This window comes from Anomalospiza imberbis, chromosome 7, assembly GCF_031753505.1.
Source record: "Anomalospiza imberbis isolate Cuckoo-Finch-1a 21T00152 chromosome 7, ASM3175350v1, whole genome shotgun sequence".
Lineage (NCBI taxonomy): Eukaryota > Metazoa > Chordata > Aves > Passeriformes > Viduidae > Anomalospiza > Anomalospiza imberbis.
In genome coordinates this window covers 9,319,857-9,341,783 of record NC_089687.1, presented here as the reverse complement: position 1 = coordinate 9,341,783, position 21,927 = coordinate 9,319,857, and the positions used below count along the sequence as shown (strand labels likewise).

Below are 21,927 nucleotides of genomic sequence, written 5' to 3'. Positions count from 1 at the left end.
GCTTTCGCTTCCCGCTCCGCCCGCGGCGCCGAGCGCTGAGGATCCGCCCTGAGCCGCCTCATGGGGGTCGTCCAGGTGGAGGAGCGGGGCAGGGGGGACAGGGGCCCGGGCGCTGGCTGCCTCGGGGATGGGGTGCGGCGGGAACTCCCGGCGGGGTTGAGGGGTACAGAACAGTCCCGTCCTCTGGCCTGGCGCTCGGGAATGACTCTTCCCGGCCTCTCACTCCTGCGAGTTAGTGGGAGCCGGAGGAAGCCGAGGGTAACTTCACCCACAGAGCTCCTGCAGCTCCGGGCAGCATTTTAAAACTATGAAACTTCGTGCAGATGTTTGAAAAGCTGCTGCTGCCGGTTTGATTTGCAATAGAATCTCTCCTGTAGGAAGGCAGCCCACGTACTTTGTTGCTTGTAACATTTACTTTCTCTTTTCCTTTTTTGTTTTTTTATTACAACAGAGTTACGTTGCAGATTTCTTCAGAGGGAAGCCCGCTTTAGGTAAGCCTCTCATTTAGCCATCTGCGAAGCGTGTGGGTGTATGTACGTTGAAAACTGACAGCTACAGCCAGCAAGCTGAAAACAAAAGCCAAAAGCAACCTGAAATTCATAATTAACGTGAAACAGACACGGTTGTGAATCAACATTATTGTTAATTACTAAAACAGGACTTGCTTGCGTTTCTCTTTTAGAAGCAAGAACTCAGAAGTGTTTTGATGAGTTGGCATGTATACTTTATAAGTGCAAAACGTCAGACTTTTTGTAAGTAGGTAGTATACCCCGGAGGAAAGTTCGACTAAACTCACACAAATTGGTTTAAACTAATTAACGTAAGTGCTGTAGTATAGTACTGCTGACACCTGCCAGGAGGGGGCTGTATAGCCATAGTAATAATGTAAAAACTGTTCCTTTAAAAAAGTGGTTTAAAAGCCTTTCTGAGTTCATACGAAGTTCCATACAAAGTAAGAACTTGCCTGTGGGCTTTAAGTGCAGACCAAACGAGACTCATAGAATTAAAACTCAGTATAGGATCTCTGTGGCACAGTTAAATGAACCTCCCTGGGTTTTCTAAACCTCTGAAAAGGGGAGAGAAAAGATTAGAGTGTGCAAAAAAATATTGTTTAGCAATGACAGTAGGATAAAATTGAGAGCTATAAACCACACTTCTAGATAAAAACAAATGTTTTGATAGTAATACCTTCTATTTCACTTTATATTCTGTATCCTAGGGTCAAGCATCATAATGGATGAGGTCAATTTGATGATCCCCATCAGTAAAGACGCCTATGAAGCTCTTAAAAGAAAAGAAAACTGTCTAAATAATCTCATTTCCAAAAAGTTTGCTTGTAGGTTGGTCTTCAGAAAAGCAACAAAAAGCACTGTTGAAGTATACAGAAAAAAAATGAAGTCGGGCATTGACATTTGTGTTTATAAGGATGATCTCACAAGACACCCGGCCGATGCTGTGGTGAATGCAGCCAATGAGTATCTTGAACATGGAGCAGGTCTTGCTCTTGCCCTTGTAAAAGCTGGAGGGCCAGAAATAAAAGAGGAAAGCAAGCTTTATGTTCAAAGGTGTGGAAAAGTCAAAGTTGGTGATATAGCAGTGACAGGTGGAGGGAAGCTTCCTTGTAAGGAGATTATTCATGCAGTTGGTCCAAGGTGGTATGCTCACGAAAAGGACCGATGTTGTTACCTTCTTCAGGAAGCTATTATGAATGTTCTGTGTTATGTTAGTGCTTCAGGAAAGGCTTTAAAGTCTGTGGCTATCCCAGCTGTGAGTTCAGGTATCTATGCCTTCCCAGTTGATTTGTGTTCTCAAGTGATTGTAATGGCTGTAAAGGAATTTGTTGAGGCAAGTCCACCAAGCTGTCTCAGGGAAATCCGCCTGGTGAACATTGATGAGTCTACAGTCGCAGAAATAAAGAAGGCCTGTGAAAAGTTTCTGGGTGATAGCAATTCACTTGAAGACTCTGTGCCACCTTCACCAAGCCAGTCTCCACCTCTCCTCAAATTTGAAAACATTCGCTTGCGCATCATAAAACAAGACCCTGCAAATCTGAAGGTAAGTCTGTCCTGTAATTTTTGGAACATGGTGTTGCCTCCATGTCTTCACAGGATTTGGAGCCCAAGAGTTCAGAACACATTTTGTATCAGTCTACTAAATGGTTTTCTTCTCAGTTTGATGAGCATTTACATGTAGTAATTAAATCATAGTAGCAAGGAGTTGTTTTTTGTCTAAATGGTTATTGAACTTTAGAATGTTTTTATTTTGTTCTTGTATACAGGCTGTTATAATAGGAAGCAGCTAAAGATTGAATGATTTAATAATCCATCTCTGTGTTAAGGTTTATCTTCTTATTACGTAGGCATTCACATTTTATCATGCACTTCATAGAAGTATTCTCATTTTCTGCCTTGCTTTTTTTCCTGTAATTTATGTTCTCATAACCCCATTACTGGAATTATTCAGCCAACACTGAAACAGCAGAAAATAACTTACACAAATGATGTGCACCTTACCTTTAAATAGAGCATTACTTAAATTGATTGACTTTTTAGCTAGAAAATCTGATGCAAAATAGATTACCTCAGTCATAGGAATTCAACAGAGCTTTTAGACTGCAACGTACATCACACGAATGGCATTTACCTTTAGCAAATACTATATCTTAAAAAATAAATACATTTTTATTTTAAAGAAGTCTCATAATTGAAAAGGAAGTTTGGTTTTTTGGTGTAAGAACAAAGGATTGAAAAGTTGACCTTGCAGGGAATTTTATTAACCATTTCTACAGCATTGAAAGATGCAAATGCCCTGAAGACTATGAGCAAAACATGTTCTTGTGTCTTTAGATAATATTCAGCAATTAAGGTTAGAACAATTACTGCTGTTATCAGCATTCTGTAAACAAGTTTTTTGCATTTTCCATATTTGAAATGCTTTTTCCACTAGGAAGTAGCATAGCTTTGCAGTTCCCTTATGTGTACTGACACTGCTATTTTGGTGATGTGTCCTTGCTACCTACCCTAAGGCTGGGATGACAGCCACATCCATAGTTCTCTCCTGCTGATAATTGGCACGTGGGTCACTTAGACAGTGAGAGTAATAATTCTGTTCAGTGCACTCTTGTTGACTGGAACAGCTTTGTGCACACTGTTGGTTTCTGAACTGCCACTGCAAAGTGCATACTTGGATGTATTCCAGTGCTGTAGTAGTAAGTAGTAGGAAAATTCAAGCAGCTGATCTGTGGCTGTCAGGCCTCTGTACAGGAATTGTGCTTAGAAAGAATGCTCTCTATAATAGCAAAGCTTGCAAATAGTCAATTTGAAGTACACTGAAATTTGCACTTTCTCCTTGCAGAATACAGCTATTGTTAACCTCCTGAATGCAGGGGGTAAGCCTTCCTCTCAGACTTCAAAACGACTGCTGGAAAAAGAGGGTCCAGCTTTTTGGAAGGAACTTCAGCATCATCTTAGACATCCAACACGTTTTAATGAGCCCATGGTAATCAAAAGGCGTGAGCTGCCCTCTACATTTGTACTGCACGTGGTATTGCAATACCAGCATCCGGTGTTACAGCTTCAGGTGACTATCACTTACTTTGGATCTTAATGGATTTTCATGTTGGGTGGTGTGAGGACTGAAAGATTTTGTTTTGCCTGCAGGAATTGAAGGATGCTGTGAAAAGATGCCTGGGTCACTTCCAGGACCACTCATCTCCCTCAGTTTCTTTTCCAATAAATTGCTCACCAAAGCTGCCTGTTGACATAGTGGCAGAGACCATGATTGAAGCAGTTTTAAATTTTGCTAGGGCACATCCTACGAAGAAGAGAGAAGTGCAGTTTGTCATTTGCCCAGATGACCATGCTGCCCATGAGGTAACCAATTTGTTGTTAACTACCCATAAGGAAGACAGAAAACTCTAAAAGTATTTCCATAGATGACTAAAAATTATGATAGTCTGTCCTGTACTAACAACAATTGTGAGCAGCAGGTCCTTTTGTGAAATTATTACTCTCATTAACAGATACTCAATATTTGCAAATGGTTATTTTCTCTTCACTAAGCTAGAAGTCTTCAGCCTGTAGTCTCATAAAAAGGGGAGAGAACTTAAAAATTCTCATGTCTGTCAATGAATGTGTAAGAAAGGGTCTACTCTTAACTCATTAAGGAACAAACATTCCTCCTCAGGAAATATTTACAGTCAGTTTTGATTTTTTTGTATAGAGCTCCTAAGGCAAAACACTTACCAACATATATGAGCTAACATCATAGAAGGATTTCAAGTAGACAGGCAGGAGATAAGTCTGGATTTTAAAACTGAGTAAGGATGCATCAGCATTAAACTGCAAGTAATGAACATCTTTATCTTATGTGATAGCATGAGATAGGCCACAACCACAAGGAGTTGGTAAAGGTGCCATTCAGTGTGTTAAGGTGTATTACCTTAGGAGATGCAGAAGAACAGGAATGCATTTGATATTGTCAGGAATAACATTTTGGGAAAAGCTGACAAATGCCAGTGTTAACAATTTCAGAATCGGGGGTGGGGGAGTAAACTGCTTGTCTAACAGAGTTTTGAAGATACTCTTTTGGTAAGAGATTGCAAACTGCTCCCAAACTTTTATCTTTCAAGGTTGTCCTGAGAAAATTTTATTCAGCAAAATACAAACTGGAAAACAGAAGTGATCCTTTGAGTAAGTAATGAACAAAAGAGGCATTTCCAGTAAATGAATACTCCCAATTTGATAATCTGTAATCACATTCCTTTAAAATAGGGAACTTAGTATTTACATATGTGTCTTGGGGAGAGGAGGAAGCAAAAACTCGTGAGCACTTTGTATTTTTACATTTATAGGAGTGGAACTGCGCAGTCCCTTTTAAGACTTAAAACCCATTGTCATGGCCTAACTTGTTGGAAGTAATTTAGTGAAAGGCAGATAAATTCTCCATGTGTGTGAATATCCTGGAAACATTACCTCCTTGTAGCTAATCTCTTTTTTGAGCATACCAGAAGAGTAGTGTCTGTCTTGCACTTTACAGCTGGGATTACAAGTAGGAATTTGTGTCAGCCCTTGAAAGCTCCTCACTCTTCCAATGCACTTGTATTAAAAAATACACCTATATCTTCCAGGTAGAGAGTCAGGCAGTCAGACTGCAAAAGAGATTGCAAGCAGTGAACCCGTGATTGAACTTAGAGGGTGCACACCCACAGCACTGGGAGCAGCAGAATCGTGGCTCCAGAATGTAATGAAAATTCAGGAAGGTTACCCTGCCGTTATTGAAAACAACTACATCTTTTGCCTTGGTAAAGAGGAGTTTGCAGAACTCTCTCAAGACCAGCCTTCTAGTGTCTTTGTGTCAGAGGAAGTGAGAGGTGGACGAGCAAAACTGGAGCTTCAGGGCCCTCCTGATGTTTTGATTGATGCAGTGCTCACAACAGAAGAATTACTGCTTCGTGTGCAAGAGAAGACTATTGCTGAACAAGAGAAACTGCTCTACTCAATGTGTATGTAAAGTAAATAATGCCTGAACACTAATTATGTAAATAAGTGCCTAAACAAGGTTAAGTCTGAAGCAATTTATATCTATGTATTGCTGAGAGTGGACAGAGATACATTCAGTTCACACACACATACTGAGTATTGCTTTAATTACTGATATCCCTGTACTTTCACCATGTGAGCCCCTGGAAGACCATTTGTTAGCTGTGGTCACTCACCTGGCAGTATTCCCAGTAGGGCACAGCTTATGCTGGGGCTGCCCATGATGTATATCCAGCTGTAGTGGAGCTCCCTCCAGGATACCTTCACTTTAAAGCCTGGCCACTGGAGATTTACAAAATTTGCGCTTAATTACTACACACCTTTGCTGAGCTCTTGCTGGCTACAGCTGGATCACTGTTGCAGGGCTCAGCAGTAGACTTGTTCTTCAGAGCTGTCATGAACAACTGATAGAACTAATGTTATTACAGAAAGCTACTGAGTGATCAATTTTATTCTTGTTTTTGATAGTCATTCAATATCGATACCTTTATATGAAAGCTCAGCTGTGAAGAGCTATCATGGAGATCATAAATTGCTTTTCTTTAGTTTTTTCTCTCCTGGTTTCTTTATAATAAATGCAGAAAAATAGAATACATTTATATACATTTTTATATATATATACTAGTCCCTCTCAATATTAGCCTCTGACATTACTTCAGAGAACACTTAACACTCTTTGTTCTTAACTAAACCCAGCTAAAGGAGTGGATCTGCCTCCCTTGCCTTTGCTTCAGACATTATGATATATGAAAATTTTACTCCCTTATTCATATCCAGGCCAAGCAGAAGCAGGCCAGCTTTCAGAAGGAGACTTTCACATGACAAGTACCGCTGACTACTTCCAGATTTCACATGTAGAATGCCACGTCCAGGAGTTTAAAGACAGAGAGAAAGAGTTTGAAAAAGCTGGACTTCGTGTTCTCAGGGTAAAGAGGATATTCATGGAGAAACTGAATATCAGCTCACATATTTGAACTAACATGTTTAATGAAGTGTAAAAAATTCAGATTAACTATTTCAATGCATTGCTTTTAAAAATTAAGATCAATCAACCTCATCTAGTCTTTAATCCTAATGAATTTTAAACGTCATGCAAATAATCAAAAAGTGATTAAATTCTGTGAAGTCTTTTTAATTGCACTGTGTGTTCTCCCTCATACTTCAAATATCCCTTTATAGGACTCTAGAGAAATATGAGATTGGTAGGGTAAATTAAGTAGGGTATTCCACGACACTAATTCAGTGTCTATTTTCTTTTTGTGAGCTTGACACTAAAAATTTGCCAGAGTTCTGATGCGATTATGTGTTAAAGCTGGAATCGTACTTGGGTCTCACTGCTTTCCAGAACAGGAGGTGCACTCAATCTCTTCAGCACAACTCAAGTATTGGATTCAGTATACCAGGAAATATTCCCAGTGATTTCAGTGGGAGGCATGGGAGAGTGGGATGATTATTTTCTTTGGATCAGCTTCAGATACTTTGTCCACTATGTGGTCAATGCATATAGGCTAAGCAAAGGTTGTTCCATTGAAGAACATAGCCTGAATGAAAGCACTTATGAATTTCATATTTGGTCTCCATCTGCTTATGCTAAGCTGTTATTTATGTTACAGGTTGAAAAGATACATAATCCACTTCTATCTGCTGCATTCAAACAAATGAAAAAAAAAGTAGATGGTAGCTCCAAAACAACTCGCAAGTTGTACCAGGATGTTCCTGCTGAGTTCTGTTGCTCAGTTTGCCAAACTGGATTTCACAGGATGTATTCTCTTTCAAAAGGTAATAACTTGCTTTGGCATCTTTAATCAAAATGAAGTGACTGACTACTAAACTTAAGTTAAAATTAGAAAAAGTGGCATTCCTAAACAAGAACTGTTTTTACTTGTATTTAGATTGGTATGAGCTTACTTTATTATGTACACTAAGGTTTCCCTTCCTGATACTGTAGAGCCAGCAAGGCTCTAGGAAGATAATTCAAGCCTAGCCCAAACACTGGACAGAATTATTAGTATACATGTAATTCCATGTCCAAGTTTTTTGTTGCATCACTGTAAAGAAAGTCAGTGTCCTTATGTAGCTGCTGCAAACATGCATTCAGCAGCTTGGTGCTCTAAAGCATGTTCAAGGGCATCACAGAACACTGAGGCTGGAAGGGGCTTCCGAGGGTCATGCAGCCCAGGCCCCTGCTCAGATCAGGTGTGGTTAGAGAGAGCAGATAACTCATTGCTTAGGCTGCCATTTGGAGTAAAGTGCACTTGGAGGAAAGTTGTAAATCCATGAAATACTGTAGTAGACAGATGCTTTCAGAAAGGGAAAGAATAAGCATTTAGTGCTTCATCCAGCACTAAGTGAAGCATGTGATATTTTGCATGTCAATTGCAGAATGGGATTTCAAGCAATATACTGTTAAAAAAGTGGAGATTTGTGTTTCTTTGTCTATGCAATGTACATGGCACATTTCCACACTTTAAAAGCAGTAAGATGTTGGTCTAATTTCTTTGCACTTTTCCATTTGATAGTGTAACAGTACTTCATGTGACATTTTTCATATAAATCTCAAAGCTATTTTGTAGTTTGCATTATCAAGATCTTGCTGCCTTTGTTGTTTATCAGAATCCCTCGTACATGATGAATGAAGTGTGAGTCATAGATTTATTTTATACAAATCCTTTAGACCTTGATGATTCAATCGCTGGATTAAGAGATAAATCTGAATAGTTATCACTGGAGTAGCAGTTAACTGGAATGGCCATCAGCTGTCATTGCTCATGCTTTCAGTGGGAGGTCAGTGCAAGCATCAGAGCCACTCCATGAAAATTACCTTGCAAAAGGACGGCACACATTGAGCTGTCACATCACTTGTAACCCAGAATCAAGCAGCAGTCTCTTGGAACTACCACCCTGAAAGAACCAACTGCTAAATGCTTTCTCTTCTGATAACTTTTCTTTCTCTTTCCAGAACAAAAATACGGAGCTGGCATCTACTTTACAAAGAACCTGAGGTACCTGACCAAGGGTAAAGCTACGCAGGAAATGGATTCTAAAATGTATGTGTTCGAGGCTGATGTAGTAACTGGCTCACACACTACAGGCCAGCCATCTTGTATTATGCCACCAGCACTGGACAGGAATGCCTTTACATTATATGACAGTTTAGTAGATAGTTTGTACAATCCTGAGATCTTTGTCATTTTCAATGGTTTTGCAGCCCTCCCACAGTATTTGGTGACTTGTTCCCCAGTGACTGAGAGGTATGTAACTCCTGGAGGAAACAGGCAGGATCCTCGGTGGGAATAAACCAGAACTGTAGCTATGGTGAAGACCTTCTGAGAACCAAGTCTAGTGATTAGATTTAAGAGGATGCTCTGCTTAGTAGTGTGCTATGGTCAGAGTGCTTCCTGAAAAGCTCTCTGAAATATTTGTGAACAAGAGAGTACAAAATACAGTGTAACATTTAACATTAACATTTACCACACCTGGTCATTTACCTTACTCCTTAAAGTGATCTCAGCTTGTGACTATACACTTGCTGTTTGTGTAGGCTGTCATTCTTCCACTGCATTTTCTTAATCTGACATGTTGCATAGATCAGGGAAACACAAGAAATCTTGGTTGTGCCTTTTGAGTCTTAAGTTTTCTTTTGACTTAAGATTGGAGAAAGTAGCAGATGAGAGCTGTTTTCTGCTTAGGGACATGCTATTATATACAGTTATGACAAACATGAGGCAATACTTGATGATTTCTTACAATGGTTGCTGTACAGTTTTTATTAGTTACTTCAAGCACTGTAGATGCACATATTCAAAATAAAAAGGATGAATGTCACTGTTAACTTGTATTTTTCTGTAATCTTAAGAACGTGATTTGTACTGTACATGAGCTTCAGAATTCTCAGCAGCATTCAATCTCTTTGCAAGGTTACAAAATAGTAGAGAACTGCTTCAAGGTACAGCTTGAAATTATTTTTCAATTACTCTACCTTTACCAACATCTTTTAAAGATTACATTGTCAGCCTTGTAGCTGGGAATCCCCACATTGCTTCTGCAGTGATCTGAAGCAAATACAGGAAAAGCCCAAGAGCTGTTACAGTAATTCCAGTGTAAAAGGGGATTCAGTCCAGCACTTGGGTGCCTGGAAACTTCCTCTAGTAAAGCCTGCTGATGGGGAGCAGTCTGATCTCTAAAACATAAATGAAATTAGCATTTAATAAAACTTTTCAAAATAATTTGTTAATGGATTCCCAGGATGCTTGTACTGCACCTGCAATTCCTGATCTAGTCGTTGTAGTGCTAGGAACCATTCACAAGTCCAAAAGAAATTAAGTTATAAAAGTTTAATTCTGAATTCTGAGATTACAAGTGGAAATATTTTTAACCATTACAAAATAAACTTTTAGATTAATATATTCATATTTTGAGTTTTTAAAAAATTATTTTGAAGATTAGCTGTGCTTGCTGTTGCAAAGATAGTTTTGTAGTGTGAGTCTCTTAACACAAGAGTTTTGCTCTCAAGAAGTCCAAAAGTTGCTCTTAGAAATTATGCTGCAATTCTGAAAACAGAATTAGTCTACTCCTATTTTAACTATTCCATTAAAGTAGCCAATTGTTTTCCATTTCTGTCCCCTCATTCCTCACATTTCTTGATTGACACATTACTGCCATAAAAACAGATAGTTGTAGATTTAAGATTTGTTAGCACTGAACAAAGGTAAGTTCTTATGTCAGCATGCTTCAAGAGATATTTTTAAAGGGGTTTCATGGCAGGAATTTATTTTTCTTCTGTTGTCTTTTTTGGAGAAACTCAGTAATGAGTTTCTGAACTACAGCATCAGTTTTCAGAACACCCAAAGGAATGTTATTTTTGGCACAATATAACATCTTGCTCCTAAGTGGGAATAGAGAACAGTTTTCATAAGTCAGTATTAATTTAATACTGTAACACAAGTATTTGTAACTATGTATTCCAAAATTTAATCTTTCATTCATTAACTCTTTTATTAACTATGTAATTCCCCTTAACTGTTTGTGAAAAGGTCTGTAGTCAGTTTAATAGAAAAAATAATTATAGGGAAAGCTTTTAACATCTTACTCCTTTGCCCAATACAGGCTTTCTCTTCCCTCCACATACACCTGCAGTTAAGGATTGATTCAGTGTCACTGAATATTTATCTTTCATTTTATTATAGCTTGATTTTTCCTGACGTATAATTTCTATTTCACCAGTGTTCTCCACACATAGTGATATGCTATATATTCTAGATATATATAGCTTTTTTAAAAAACTGGTAATGTAAGAGGTTGTACATAATTATTTTCATCTGGTCCTCAAAAAGAATAATTTTGTGTACGGAAACTAGAAAATAAACCCAGCACAAACTAGATGTACCAAGTAGTACATATTAAAATAATTACCACAGTAATTGAAAATTCCTGATCTTAGTCCTATCGTAATCAGTTAACCAGAGGCTATTCCACAGCCTCTGGGATTTCTCTGTTGTCCACAATAAGGGTATGAATAATTCCTTCCTTTCGTTTCCCACTACTGACAGCCTTAATGCAACAGCTATGATCAGCAACAGTGAAGTGAGTTTCAGTCCCATCTTCCACAAATTCACCCTGGGAGAAAGGAAACAAGAATAAAAACAGACACATGGTATTTTAATAAATGAGAAGCTCGAATGCATCAATGTCAAGATCACTTGCAGTTCCCACAGTTTCAGCAGCTTTAGGTACCTGTGACAAATACTGCCTGAAAGCTGAACAAAGCTGCTGAATCTCAGGCAGGGCTCTGTCAAGGTGCCTAGTTAAAGATTTGTGGGTATCAGATGGTGATGAAAATATCACACAACCAGAAATGGTAAGGTTGGAGTTCGTGAATCAAACTAATGCATCTCAGTAAACAAAAACAGAAAAGGCAGCATCCTGCCAGGTTGTGCTGCACAGCCAGTAGGTGCCACATAAACCTATGCTCAAGTGGCAGTGAAAGGTGAAGTATTTAGGATGCCTTCTTCAACAGATCCCTGAATTGAGTACAACAGTTATGTATCTTGGATACACATCTCCTCCTGCAGTTCTGTAATTTCCTGTTACAGATTTTGCCAGGTATGGCTGTGTTTTTGTCATGATGTTTGTGACAGCAGAACTAATGTGTGCTGCTCTAATGGAAGCACAGTTTGGCACTTAACCTGCACTCACAGCTTGCAAGGACGCCTCTGAGTGCTTTCAGTGCATTGTAGAAAAGTCTGAGCCATCAGGAGCAGAAGTCCTGATTTACTGGAAGAGGAGGCTTCTTCCACTAATTACTAAGTAAACATTGGGTGAATCTTTTCATCCTACTCTCAGGTATAGCAGAACTGTTGATTTTACCGTTTGTACTCATCCAGGGGCTTCCTTGTGACAGCAGTAACAACTTTGACACCCTCTGGTGAGAAAGAGCATCCTTCAAGGATGGGGAAGCCTACCTGGTGTGCATATTGAGAGCCATCACAAGCAGAAAGACACTAAACAGATTAAACCACCCACCTGTCAGCCTGCTCTGAAAATTAATGCAGATGTGATAAAGATAAAAGATTTGACTTGTTCCAATGAGGCTCTTAAGCCCTAAGTATTAGGAACATCTCAAGATGGCAAAAGGTATGAGTAGTAACAGACTACACGTGTTCAAGTTTCAGTGACAACTATTACAAGCAGGTTTGGATGCAGTGGCTCTGCACTCTGCATCAAACTCAAATCCTTCCCAATCGCCATAAAATTTTCTCCCTAAAAACCCTGCACATCTGACTCAAATTTCTTTTGTTTGTCTAAAAAGGGTAAAGAAAAGCATAATTTATCCTTAAACCAGCAGATTTGACAGTTTTCAGTTTGACATATGAACTGAAATACTGCCCATTATAAAATTCAGTGAAGGTCATTTGGAACAGACCAGGAGCATCCTGGCTGCCTTGGCCTCTTTGGTAAAGGGAGATAATGTGCCCCTCTGGGGCTTATTCTGCCAAGCTTTGGTTACGTATCCATAGCCTGGGCAGAGCCTTTGGAAAGGATCACGTACCGCTGTTTCCATTTTTTGACCGTTGCACCACACATCCATAGTGTCCTTTTCTGTGAAGGAAAAGGAAAACAAGGTAGAAAGAACAAGGTAATTTTTTTTGTCCATACTAACAAGGATCTAGGGATTTTAAAAATCTACCGTGGAATTTTACTTTCAATTCCCAAATGAGTTCCTAAGTAGTTAGAGGGTTTGTTCTCAAGTTGGAAAGAAGGAAGGCTCCTTCCTCAACTTTTGCTTAGAAGATACATTTTTACCCCTCCCTAGCCCTGGCTATTAACACTGTGTTGTTCTGAATAGTGTCAGAGATACTCTGACAGTCTTAAACTGAAAAAAATTAAAAGACAGAAAAGTGAAGTAATTTCTGCTAATTATTTGAGTGCTGGTTTTTCAATAAAGCTCCAACTCTTTTTCCAGGTCAAATTAATTCAAAAGCAGCATTATTTAGTCCATCAAACTGTTTGTATTCTTAATATTTTGACAACACCAAGTACCACTTTAAATATCTATCTTAAGAGTTTTTTTGAATTTGAAACAGAATGTTCTTTTACTTCTCCCAGCACATCCTCCTTAAATTACTTTGCTGTAGAATTCCCTTTACTGACACTATCATTGACACAACATCAGCAGAGAGCTGAACCCTGCTTGCCTTTCCACTAAGCATAAGGATATTAAAATTCTGTGAAGACTTATCTGTTTCTGGCACTAAAACTGTTTTTCTTCATTGCTTCCCTTCATCTTAGGGCAGTTCATTCTGTCCTGAGGTTTAAGAAGAAATAATAGTCTGAGATCTCTTGTCTCCGGCTCTAACCATACAGCAATGCCCAAGTGGAAGTTTTCCCACTAGATGCCACGGACAAATTCCTCAAGGGATCCCTTCCTCCCACCTGCTTGTCATGTAACTGGGAGAGAGGGGGCAGAAGAGAAGCAATGCATTGGTAATTGTAACTTACTATTAAGAAAGTGAAAGAACATCACTGGAAGGTTTAAGTTTGTACATAAGAAGTGATGCAGAAAAAAGGATGCTCATCACTCTATCTAAAATGTGGAATAACATCGCTGCACTTCAGATGAAGACTTCTTGACCATGGCTAATGATTTTTGGAAGGAAAGCCTGGTTACCTGCTGAACAAACTTAGACCCACATGAGGTTTGATCACAATGCAGGTAAAATTTCTGTAACAGGCTTCACCTGAAGAACTGCCTTGCTAGGGCAGCTCTGTGGATGCAGCAGCAGTAATATCTCCCAACTTCCCCCCACCAAATCTAGACCACATGGCTGTAGACTCACACATGTATAACAAGATCATTACTTTTCAGACTATCTTTGGCATCTCATTCCAAATTTCCACATCCCCCAGGATTTTATACTGCATCAGAGCTACCCACTGAACTGTGCTTTCTCTTAATTACCAGTTTTTAAATGCACAGAGTTTATTCAAAGGCAGCAACATGTAGTCACTCAATGTTTACTTACCTAGAACAATTCTATAGTCTGTACCTCCCAAGTTCAATATCCAAGTATTGGTTGTTTTTAACCTGTTCTCTATATACTGCTTGAGACTCTTCCCATTGATCTCCAAAGTATATTCATATGCAAAGCCACTGACTGCATCAATGTTAATAGCAGCTTTAGTTTTAGTAGCTCCAACAGTGAATGTTTCTTTACCCACTAATTTAAACATCCATTCTCTTCTTATTTCTTCCTGTAGGAAAAAAAAAAAAAAAAAAAAGACAGTGGGTATTAATTGAAAAAGCTGAGTATGTGTTTTAATATTAAAAAATTGAACTGGAACTCAGGAGACAGCTCAGTACTGAACTACTGTTGGGGAATGAGTGCTTTGTATGCACAGAGTGCCTCTGCCCAAGGACAGCAAAGCACTTCACGAATACTCACACCTTAATTGGAACTGAAAAAAAAAGAATGATGCATGTTATTAAATTAGGTAATTAACTGAATGTACCTCACTCGCATTTGTTAATTTTTTGTTTGCTGTGATGTGTGTTGCATGGAAGTGCACTTATATAATCTGTATCACAGTGAATTTTGAGCACATAGCAATTTCACCTTTCCATCAACATAGACAACACGCTTTCCTGAAGTGGTCCCATGTTCAAATTCAATCTTATGAACACCATCACTTAAAGCTACTTCCCAAACAGCCACCAAATCTGTCATCTTCTCTAAGTGGCTGTACCGAGACCTAAGGAGAAACCAACAAAGTAAATTAATTGTCGTTGAAAGTTCAAGTCCTGATGTCTGCAGTTCAAAGCTTTACTGCTTCTTCTGCTTTTCTATTTGCACTTTTTGCAAATACAAAATGAGACTTGAAATAATAAGCATACAGAACTGCTTATATTTTCATGTTTTTCAGACATTCAAATATGACAACACAAAATATAAACAGTTAGACTCATTTTGACAAACAGTACAAAGACACAGCTACCCATCTAACCTCTAAAACTCCTACTTCAGGTGACAATATGTAACAAAATTATATTTAGTTTTAAGATACTCCTGGACAGTTCTGCTATTTCTTGGTAGGCATTAAAATATATTATTTGATTGGTGTCAAAGAATGTGTTTCAGCTTTTTAGAGTTGAAAAAATAGTCTAAAAACTATTTGCTGTGTTAACAGATTTGTCTCTAATCTCATAAACACCTCCTCCATAATTCAGATATGCAACTCTGCACACACAGACACAGGGGAAGGGATCTGGCAAGATATCCTTTTATTCAATTAATTTTTAAAGTTTAGATACAGTCATAAGTGACCACTGGAATTGTGGATATCTTTCCAAATCTGCTCATATCACAGTTCTGATTCTTTACCTTATTTCATCGTCACAGACAGTAATCTCCTCACCGGATGCCATAGAAGCCAAAAGAGCTTTTAATCCAATTAGCAGCCAGAAAAAATAGAAAAGCAGAATAGTAGGAGAGAAGCGCTGAAGTCTAAAGTTTCACCATTTTCTCCAGCTAAGATAAAGGACATTTTTAAAAGCATCATTAACTAGCGTGCAGTGCTGTTATATATATGATAAAATAAAAACACTTAAAATACAACCATCTTTCTCTAAGACAGAAAGGCAAGTGTATTTTAAAAAATACTATATTTTACAAAACCAAATAAGTGCTAGTAAAGTTTGTCCTACCTTTACTAGCTGCTCATAACTTTGTCAGTTACTGGATGGAAAAATGGGCTGCCTGATTTGTGAGACAAAGCTTGGAAATGAACAACTTGACCAAAGCAGGAACCCAACCCAGAGCTGCCCATCTCAGGCCCAGACCGTAATGAAATCGGGACTAGAAATAGCACAGGCAGTAATTTCATCTCCTCCCTTTTCTAAACAACTGTAGCAGCTTTCAACAAGCACATTACTAAATCTGACCTGACAAATCAGTCGCAAAATCTATGTGAGCCACAAGGAACTAATTTCTTACATGACGGTGTTTTATAACCACGGCTTTTTAATGTATCGTTTTCACTCATTAATTTCATCATTATCTGTCTTGTCTGTACCTATCAATAACCAGGCAGTGCTACCAAAAGCCGAGGAGGTTGTTTTGGCCGCTCCTGAAGTTTCTGGTTCCTGCGAAGGCGGCATCCCGGGCACACGGGGGGAGTCAGGGGGAATCTCTCCCTCCTCTGCTCCCAGGAGCAGGCAGGCACAGACCGCGCGTCCCCGGCAGGGATCAGCACAAGGGGCGGCCTCGGGCACGCAGGAGATGCCACAAGAGGTGTCCGGCCAGCCCAGAGCCTCCATCACCCCGGGCAGGCCGCAGTGCTGCGGCGTGGATTTTAGGCATCATTTAGGATCAACGCTGAAAGGCTTGGGAAGCATCCCAGAACACACAAATTCCCTTTTTTTTTCTTTTTTTTTGTTTTTCCTGAAATCATGCTAATGAAGCAATACACATTTATTTTACACCAAACGCGAAGGCAGACTCTAGGCCAGGGGTGTTTGCTGCAGGCCAGCCGATCCCACCGCGTCCCAAGGGAAAGCCGTGCGCTGCTCCAGGAGGGAGGGTCCGAACCAGGGACACCCAGCAGTGCTGCACCCACCGCCTCTATTCACTGACCCACTCAGCAGCCCAAGGCGCCATTCGCTCCTTCACACGGAAGGGCTCGTTCTGAAAACTAGGCTGGGATTACGGCTCCCAGACCATCCACTAATCCCGGCAGCGCTCATTGCGAGGCGGCGTACCGGGAACCGCAAGCCGGACGGCAGATGTGCCCCCACCATTACCACCAGCAACGAGTTTTTTTCCATTTTTCCCCTGTGTTTACTTTTTGTTTTTATTAGCCCCACGCCCGGCCGCAGCTCCCGCCGTGCCCCCGCTCCTACCTCCGCCCGGTCTCCTCCCCTCGCCTCCCGCGCCGCAAAATGGCGGCGCCCGCGCGGCGCCGCCCCGGCCCTTCCCCCCCGCCCGCCGCTCCCGCCGCTCCGCTCCCGCCCGAGCGGCTCCGCGGCCTGAGGAGCGGCCCCTCTCCTGCCCTGCGGCCCTCGCCATGACCGAGGTACTCTGCTGGCCCCGGGTGTCGCTGCTGGGTGGTTGGAGCGGGACAAAACGCGATGGAGCAGTGCATGAACCCCCAGAGCCGCCGCCGCCTCCCTGAGGGCTCCGCTCGCGGCGGGGCCGCTGCGCCCCGGCTGCGTTGGAGGAACCCGAGGGCCGGTGGTTTGGGCTTCCTAAAGAGGCGAATTTAACTTATTGCGCGTATTCTGCTTTCGAGTAGGGATCAGGAAAACTGATTATACCGTGTGGTGTTAAGTACACATTTCCCCAACGTGCTTTGCAGATCCTAGTGGAGTTTCTCACAAACCCTCCTGTAGTGGCCCCCTGGGAGTTTGGGGTTGTTTGCTTTAATTTGTGGGCATTTGGTACCCTCTGCTACACACCTGATGTGAAGAACTCAGGTTTCTGCCTTTTTCCCTTTCTCCCAAAGCAGCAGGAGAAGGCAGAGTGGGAAAACCTAAACAGGGTATTAATGCGTCATGGGTTGAAACCTGTGAGTCTTGCTGCCCCCCAGAGCTGCAGAGATACATCAGGTAAGGAAATGTAATTTTTGTATTTGGAAATAGTAACCCTAAGTTCATAAGGCATCTCCAAAGCTGTTACTTCCTAGTGGCAGCAAACAGGCAAATCTTCTTTGGCTGTTCAAACCCTTTCATTGTGACTTTGCTTATGTTCTGTATCTCCAGATATGATTATCCTAGACCGTCAGTCTTCTCAGGGAATAAGACTTGCATTACAAACGCTGGTGGAAGACACTGAGCGACAGCAAAAGGTGATGCAGGGGCTTATGGAGGCAAATCGATGTCTTAGGTAAGATAGTGGAAGGAATTTACCTGCAGAGTAAAAGTATTATGGGTGTGCAACTCCAGCCTGGTGGAGATCTTATCTCACCAGAGGCCTAAGACCTTTTTCCTGAGGTAATTGTTCAGTGTGCAGCAATGTTGTCCCAGTTCCTTTCAAGCTCTTCCCTTGTTTCATCTGCTGCTTCTTCTCATATCAGGGTATTTCCCACACCTGCTGCCACAGGATGTTATCAAAGGTCCATCACATAATGTCAGGCATGTGCTTCCTGCACTGTCTGTAGTGAAATGAGCTTAATTTAAAAGCAAGGATTCATTTCTTTTTTCAGAGATGTGGTACGACTGGAACAAGGTCGGGCATCTCGGCAAGAGCAACGGGCTAATGATTTGGAAAATGTGGTGAAAAACATTAAAGCCAAAATTTGTCAGCTGGAAGATGAAACAATAGCTAAGGCATGCCAGCAACAGAACCAAGTCAAGGAACTTCAAAAAGAGCAACAGGCTTCACGGGTAATTCAGATAGTGCTGCCTGAGGATTCAAACTTTTGACTTACAAAAGATCTCAGAATATTTACACTGATCTAAATAAACATGAATCTTGGGTCATAGGGTTAGTACACTGTTGACAGCTAAGTATTTTCAAACTATTCAGCACTTTCTAGAAATAATTTAGAAAAATATCTGTATCCCTCTTCACTGTCTCTTCAGCATGGCTGAATCCCAAGTGCTCGTGTTCCTTGGTTCCAGGTGTGTAGCTGGGCTTGTACAGTACAGTCAGTGTGCGGGTCAGAACAATTCAGTAACGCTCCCGTTGCCTGTTCACAGGTAAAATACCAACAGCAGCAGGAAAAGCTGCAAGAACAGGAAGAGATTATTGCCCACTTGCAGAAGGAGCTGAGCAGAGTTGGGAGGGAGGAGCAGCAGCGAGTTGACACTCAAAACAAAATGTTTTGTCAGTTTTGCAGAAGAGCTCCCAAGTCTCTCCTGGATCAGCGGTAAGTGATTCTCTTCTACTGCTGAATCCCTGCAACATTAAATGAAGAAACAGATTTTAATGTAATACTTGTCAATATTTATATGGGGAAAAAAGGTCATCTGGAGACTTTAGGAGTACAAGATGAAATATATAGTCTTGTGAAGGTACCTCAGTGCAGTGATATTTTTCTTTTTTGAAACTGTAAGCCAGATAAATCCAAGGCAGAAATTAAAAAATTGCCACCCACTGCCCACACTAGATGTCAGCAAAGGGAAGGGAATGATTCACTCTGCTCTGTAGCTGCAGAGTCAGCTAGGATGATCTCAAGCTGGGATTCTAACATTTAAAAATGTAAGTTAAAAATGAACAAACCCCCTCAACAAACAGCATCCTTAGCTCCCCCAAAAAAGAGCCTTTCCAGTTTTGGGAAGTGATGTTTGCAACTGCTGACTGCAGGCTTGCTGTGAGCTTCCAAGTACTTTTGGGTAAGATCCCAAAGTGTCGCAAGGCTTGGTCTCTTGCTAGTAGGATTTCCGTAGCTCTGCTACAATCAGACATTTGCCAATTCCTAGGCCTCAGGTAGCCATTGCTTTATTGTGCTGATATCACCTGGCTTTCTAAGCCTGGCCAGCAATGTTTACCTGGGAAACTTTTAAGAGGGCTTGTATGTGCTCAGCTTTTTCCTTGGGCCCTCACTGTATCAGAGGAAGGATCAGTGAATTTGGGTCCCTGTCCTCTCTCATCTGTCTCTCCAAACCAGACAATCTCAGAGTGCTCAAGACACTTTATTTTGACTGTGCCTCTGTTAATCTTGCTGGATAACCACAAGCATAAGATGAGGAGGTTGGTGGGCAGATTTAACTTTTCTCCTCTTGAATATTTTGCTGCTTCTGAGCTAGTACAGATTCAATGTGTCTGCTTTTCCATTTTGGCAAAGTGTGACCATGGTTGTCTAGTATGAGAGAAACTCCACTGTTTGGAGCAGCCACTTCCAAAGTGCAGTGCAGTGTATAAGCTGACCTGGTCCTCTGGGTTGGTCACAGTATGAGTTTTGTGAGAATATCTGAAATTCAAAATTAACATTTTTCCTTTCTTCAGGTACCTTTGTCTAATTGATTATTATGAATCTCAAATTAGTCAGATTAAAAAGGAGCTGAGGTAGGTCTCATTGAATGCCTTGTGGTTCTACTGTTCAAAAATTTTTTAGCCCTTACTGTTCTTAAATCTTATAGTGGTAAATATGCTGTGCTCCAAGTATCACTAGCATGTAAGAAACAGCAAAGGGTTATGATGGTCATGGAAATTTAGATTTTTCCAGAGAATAACTGGCAGTCAGGCTAAGCAGCTTCTCAGTCAGGAGACCAGGATAGTTAGGAGGCTTGGGGTATTCAGATACTTGAACTATAAGTGTGTCTTTCTTTCTTTCTTTTCCTTCCCCTTTCTCTTTTGCCATGGTTCACAGGCAGAATTACTGTATTAGCTGTGCTCAGTTGATTGAGCTCACAAAACTAAAGGTTTTCAGCACTATCCCAGTGCCTGCATGGCACAAAGCAACAGATACCTGAGACATTCCTATAGTTTGAGATTACTGTTGAGAAAACTGAAATGGGATTTGCTTGAAGTTTCTCTTGTGGATAAGGGCACTTCATTAGCATATGAAATAGCTTTCCCAGAAATTAGAGCATGAATCTTAGGGCAGAATTTCTATTCTATTTATTTGGTAGCTTATGGAAACATTATTATCATACATAACTGCTAACTAAACCAACTTAAATTTTTGAGCTAATTGAACTGCAGTAAGCTGAACCAATGTATTTTTCCCAATAGGCAATATAAAAAAGATGAAGACGAGGTGCAGAGAGAAGTAAAAAACAAGGAAGAGTTCTTAAATCTAGATGCTACTCCTAATTACAAAGCACTGCTCATGGTATGGAACTTCCAAGAATAAGTCAGTGCAGATCTCTCAATGGTAACCTTTCAAGAGCCACATAGAAACATAAACATGTTTGATTTCTGTCCCTTGTTCTTATCATGTCTTCTGAACTTGTAACCTCTGTGGGCAGAGTTCCCTGTCCTTGTGCAAAGATTCAGCAAAATGTTGGGAGTCTGCTGAGGATTGTATAGATCTCCTGTAGTCACAGCGCTCCACCTGGGGTCTAATGCACGAGGCTCTTGGTCTCAATCATCTGAGTCCTCATCCATGCTTTTTTGCTGTCCAGGCAATTGGGAACCCTTCTTCACATGCACATACTTTAAATTGTTAAAGCTTGTTCATTATGGAATGAGGGCAATAAGAGCAATAACCCAGTCTATGTTGCAGTCTTTCCAGAAGCAACTTATTGAAACAAAAGCCAAGAACGAACAGCTTTTGCTTGAAAATATAAATCTCAAGAAAAACTTGGAAATAAGGTGAGCAAGGATAAGTATCATCCTTTGTAAGGCCATTTCAGTAGACTTTGCTTTACAAAGTACCAGCAATTGTAAAAGTAAAGTGTGAAGTTTGTGATCAAAGAAATGAGATATGGCAGCAACAGCCACACTCTTCTCCCCACACTGTTAATAACAGCTGCTAATGGTTAGTTTGCTCTTTATTGCTGTTGTCATGTAGAAATGTTGCAGAATTTAATTTCCAGAATGATTTTTTGCCACTGACAAAGCTTTTCTGCTCGGATGAATTTTATAGATACCTTCCAATGAAAGACACATAGCATGGTATTTTTCTGTCTAGCAGGCCAACTGCACAGGAATTAAAATTTTACAAGCACCAAGTGAAGAAACTACAGAAAGCTTTAAAGAAAACTATCCAGTAAGTATATTCTTTCAGGCACTTCCATGAATCCTCTGGACTTCTGAAGGCAAGGTTATTCTGCAACCCATAATGTAGAGAGTAGCTTATAGAGCATGTGCCTTATCAGCATTCTTTGGAGCCTGGTTATAGGCAGCAAGTGCTTCTGGACCTCTAAAGCCCTCTATTTCTGAAATGATGGCAGGGTCTCCAAATGGGGGCACAGAAGTGTGGGGTTTTTTATTTCATTTTGTCTTTC

General features: G+C 40.5%; 3 protein-coding genes across 11 annotated transcripts; 2 read left to right on the top strand and 1 right to left on the bottom strand.

Moving 5' to 3' along the window:
- Window positions 1-45: 45 nt before the first annotated feature.
- On the top strand, window positions 46-9,365 carry PARP9 (poly(ADP-ribose) polymerase family member 9). Its single transcript, XM_068195294.1, has 10 exons — window positions 46-75; window positions 452-491; window positions 1,220-2,055; window positions 3,355-3,579; window positions 3,660-3,872; window positions 4,631-4,695; window positions 5,133-5,503; window positions 6,318-6,466; window positions 7,154-7,319; window positions 8,500-9,365. The coding sequence occupies exons 1-10, from the start codon at window positions 61-63 to the stop codon at window positions 8,835-8,837; spliced, it is 2,418 nt and encodes an 805-aa protein (XP_068051395.1). The 5' UTR covers window positions 46-60; the 3' UTR covers window positions 8,838-9,365.
- FAIM (Fas apoptotic inhibitory molecule) lies at window positions 9,280-17,065 on the bottom strand. 3 transcript variants are annotated; one of them, XM_068195303.1, is made up of 6 exons: window positions 16,936-16,985; window positions 15,419-15,476; window positions 14,654-14,789; window positions 14,063-14,291; window positions 12,589-12,638; window positions 9,280-11,156 (listed from the first exon to the last, which is right to left on the bottom strand). In XM_068195303.1, the coding sequence occupies exons 2-6, from the start codon at window positions 15,460-15,462 to the stop codon at window positions 11,007-11,009; spliced, it is 609 nt and encodes a 202-aa protein (XP_068051404.1). In that variant the 5' UTR covers window positions 15,463-15,476; window positions 16,936-16,985; the 3' UTR covers window positions 9,280-11,006. The 3 variants fall into 3 exon arrangements, with proteins under 3 accessions (XP_068051404.1, XP_068051405.1, XP_068051406.1); XM_068195304.1 differs by lacking the exon at window positions 15,419-15,476 and having other exon boundaries at window positions 16,936-17,065; XM_068195305.1 differs by lacking the exons at window positions 15,419-15,476; window positions 16,936-16,985 and adding an exon at window positions 16,837-16,896.
- Window positions 16,973-21,763, top strand: LOC137476886 (centrosomal protein of 70 kDa-like). 7 transcript variants are annotated; one of them, XM_068195297.1, is made up of 9 exons: window positions 16,973-17,108; window positions 17,544-17,640; window positions 17,794-17,917; window positions 18,237-18,417; window positions 18,733-18,902; window positions 19,982-20,041; window positions 20,711-20,810; window positions 21,204-21,292; window positions 21,612-21,763. In XM_068195297.1, exons 1-9 carry the CDS (start codon window positions 17,100-17,102, stop codon window positions 21,691-21,693), a joined length of 912 nt encoding a protein of 303 aa, XP_068051398.1. In that variant the 5' UTR covers window positions 16,973-17,099; the 3' UTR covers window positions 21,694-21,763. The 7 variants fall into 7 exon arrangements, with proteins under 7 accessions (XP_068051398.1, XP_068051402.1, XP_068051397.1 ...); XM_068195296.1 differs by having other exon boundaries at window positions 16,996-17,108; window positions 17,541-17,640; XM_068195299.1 differs by lacking the exon at window positions 16,973-17,108 and adding an exon at window positions 17,202-17,323.
- The last annotated feature ends 164 nt before the right edge of the window (window positions 21,764-21,927 follow it).

Coding starts and splice junctions, on each gene's coding strand:
- PARP9 (XM_068195294.1), top strand. Junction 6,467..7,153: donor CTGGACTTCGTGTTCTCAGG/GTAAAGAGGATA, acceptor TTTATGTTACAG/GTTGAAAAGATACATAATCC. Junction 7,320..8,499: donor GATGTATTCTCTTTCAAAAG/GTAATAACTTGC, acceptor TTCTCTTTCCAG/AACAAAAATACGGAGCTGGC.
- FAIM (XM_068195303.1), bottom strand. CDS start 15,462: ATGGCATCCGGTGAGGAGATTACTGTCTGTGACGATGAAATAAG. Junction 12,639..14,062: donor AGACTATAGAATTGTTCTAG/GTAAGTAAACAT, acceptor TTTCCTTCACAG/AAAAGGACACTATGGATGTG. Junction 11,157..12,588: donor GTCAAAAAATGGAAACAGCG/GTACGTGATCCT, acceptor CCTTTCTCCCAG/GGTGAATTTGTGGAAGATGG.
- LOC137476886 (XM_068195296.1), top strand. Junction 17,918..18,236: donor GAGGCAAATCGATGTCTTAG/GTAAGATAGTGG, acceptor TTCTTTTTTCAG/AGATGTGGTACGACTGGAAC. Junction 20,042..20,710: donor CAGATTAAAAAGGAGCTGAG/GTAGGTCTCATT, acceptor TTTTCCCAATAG/GCAATATAAAAAAGATGAAG.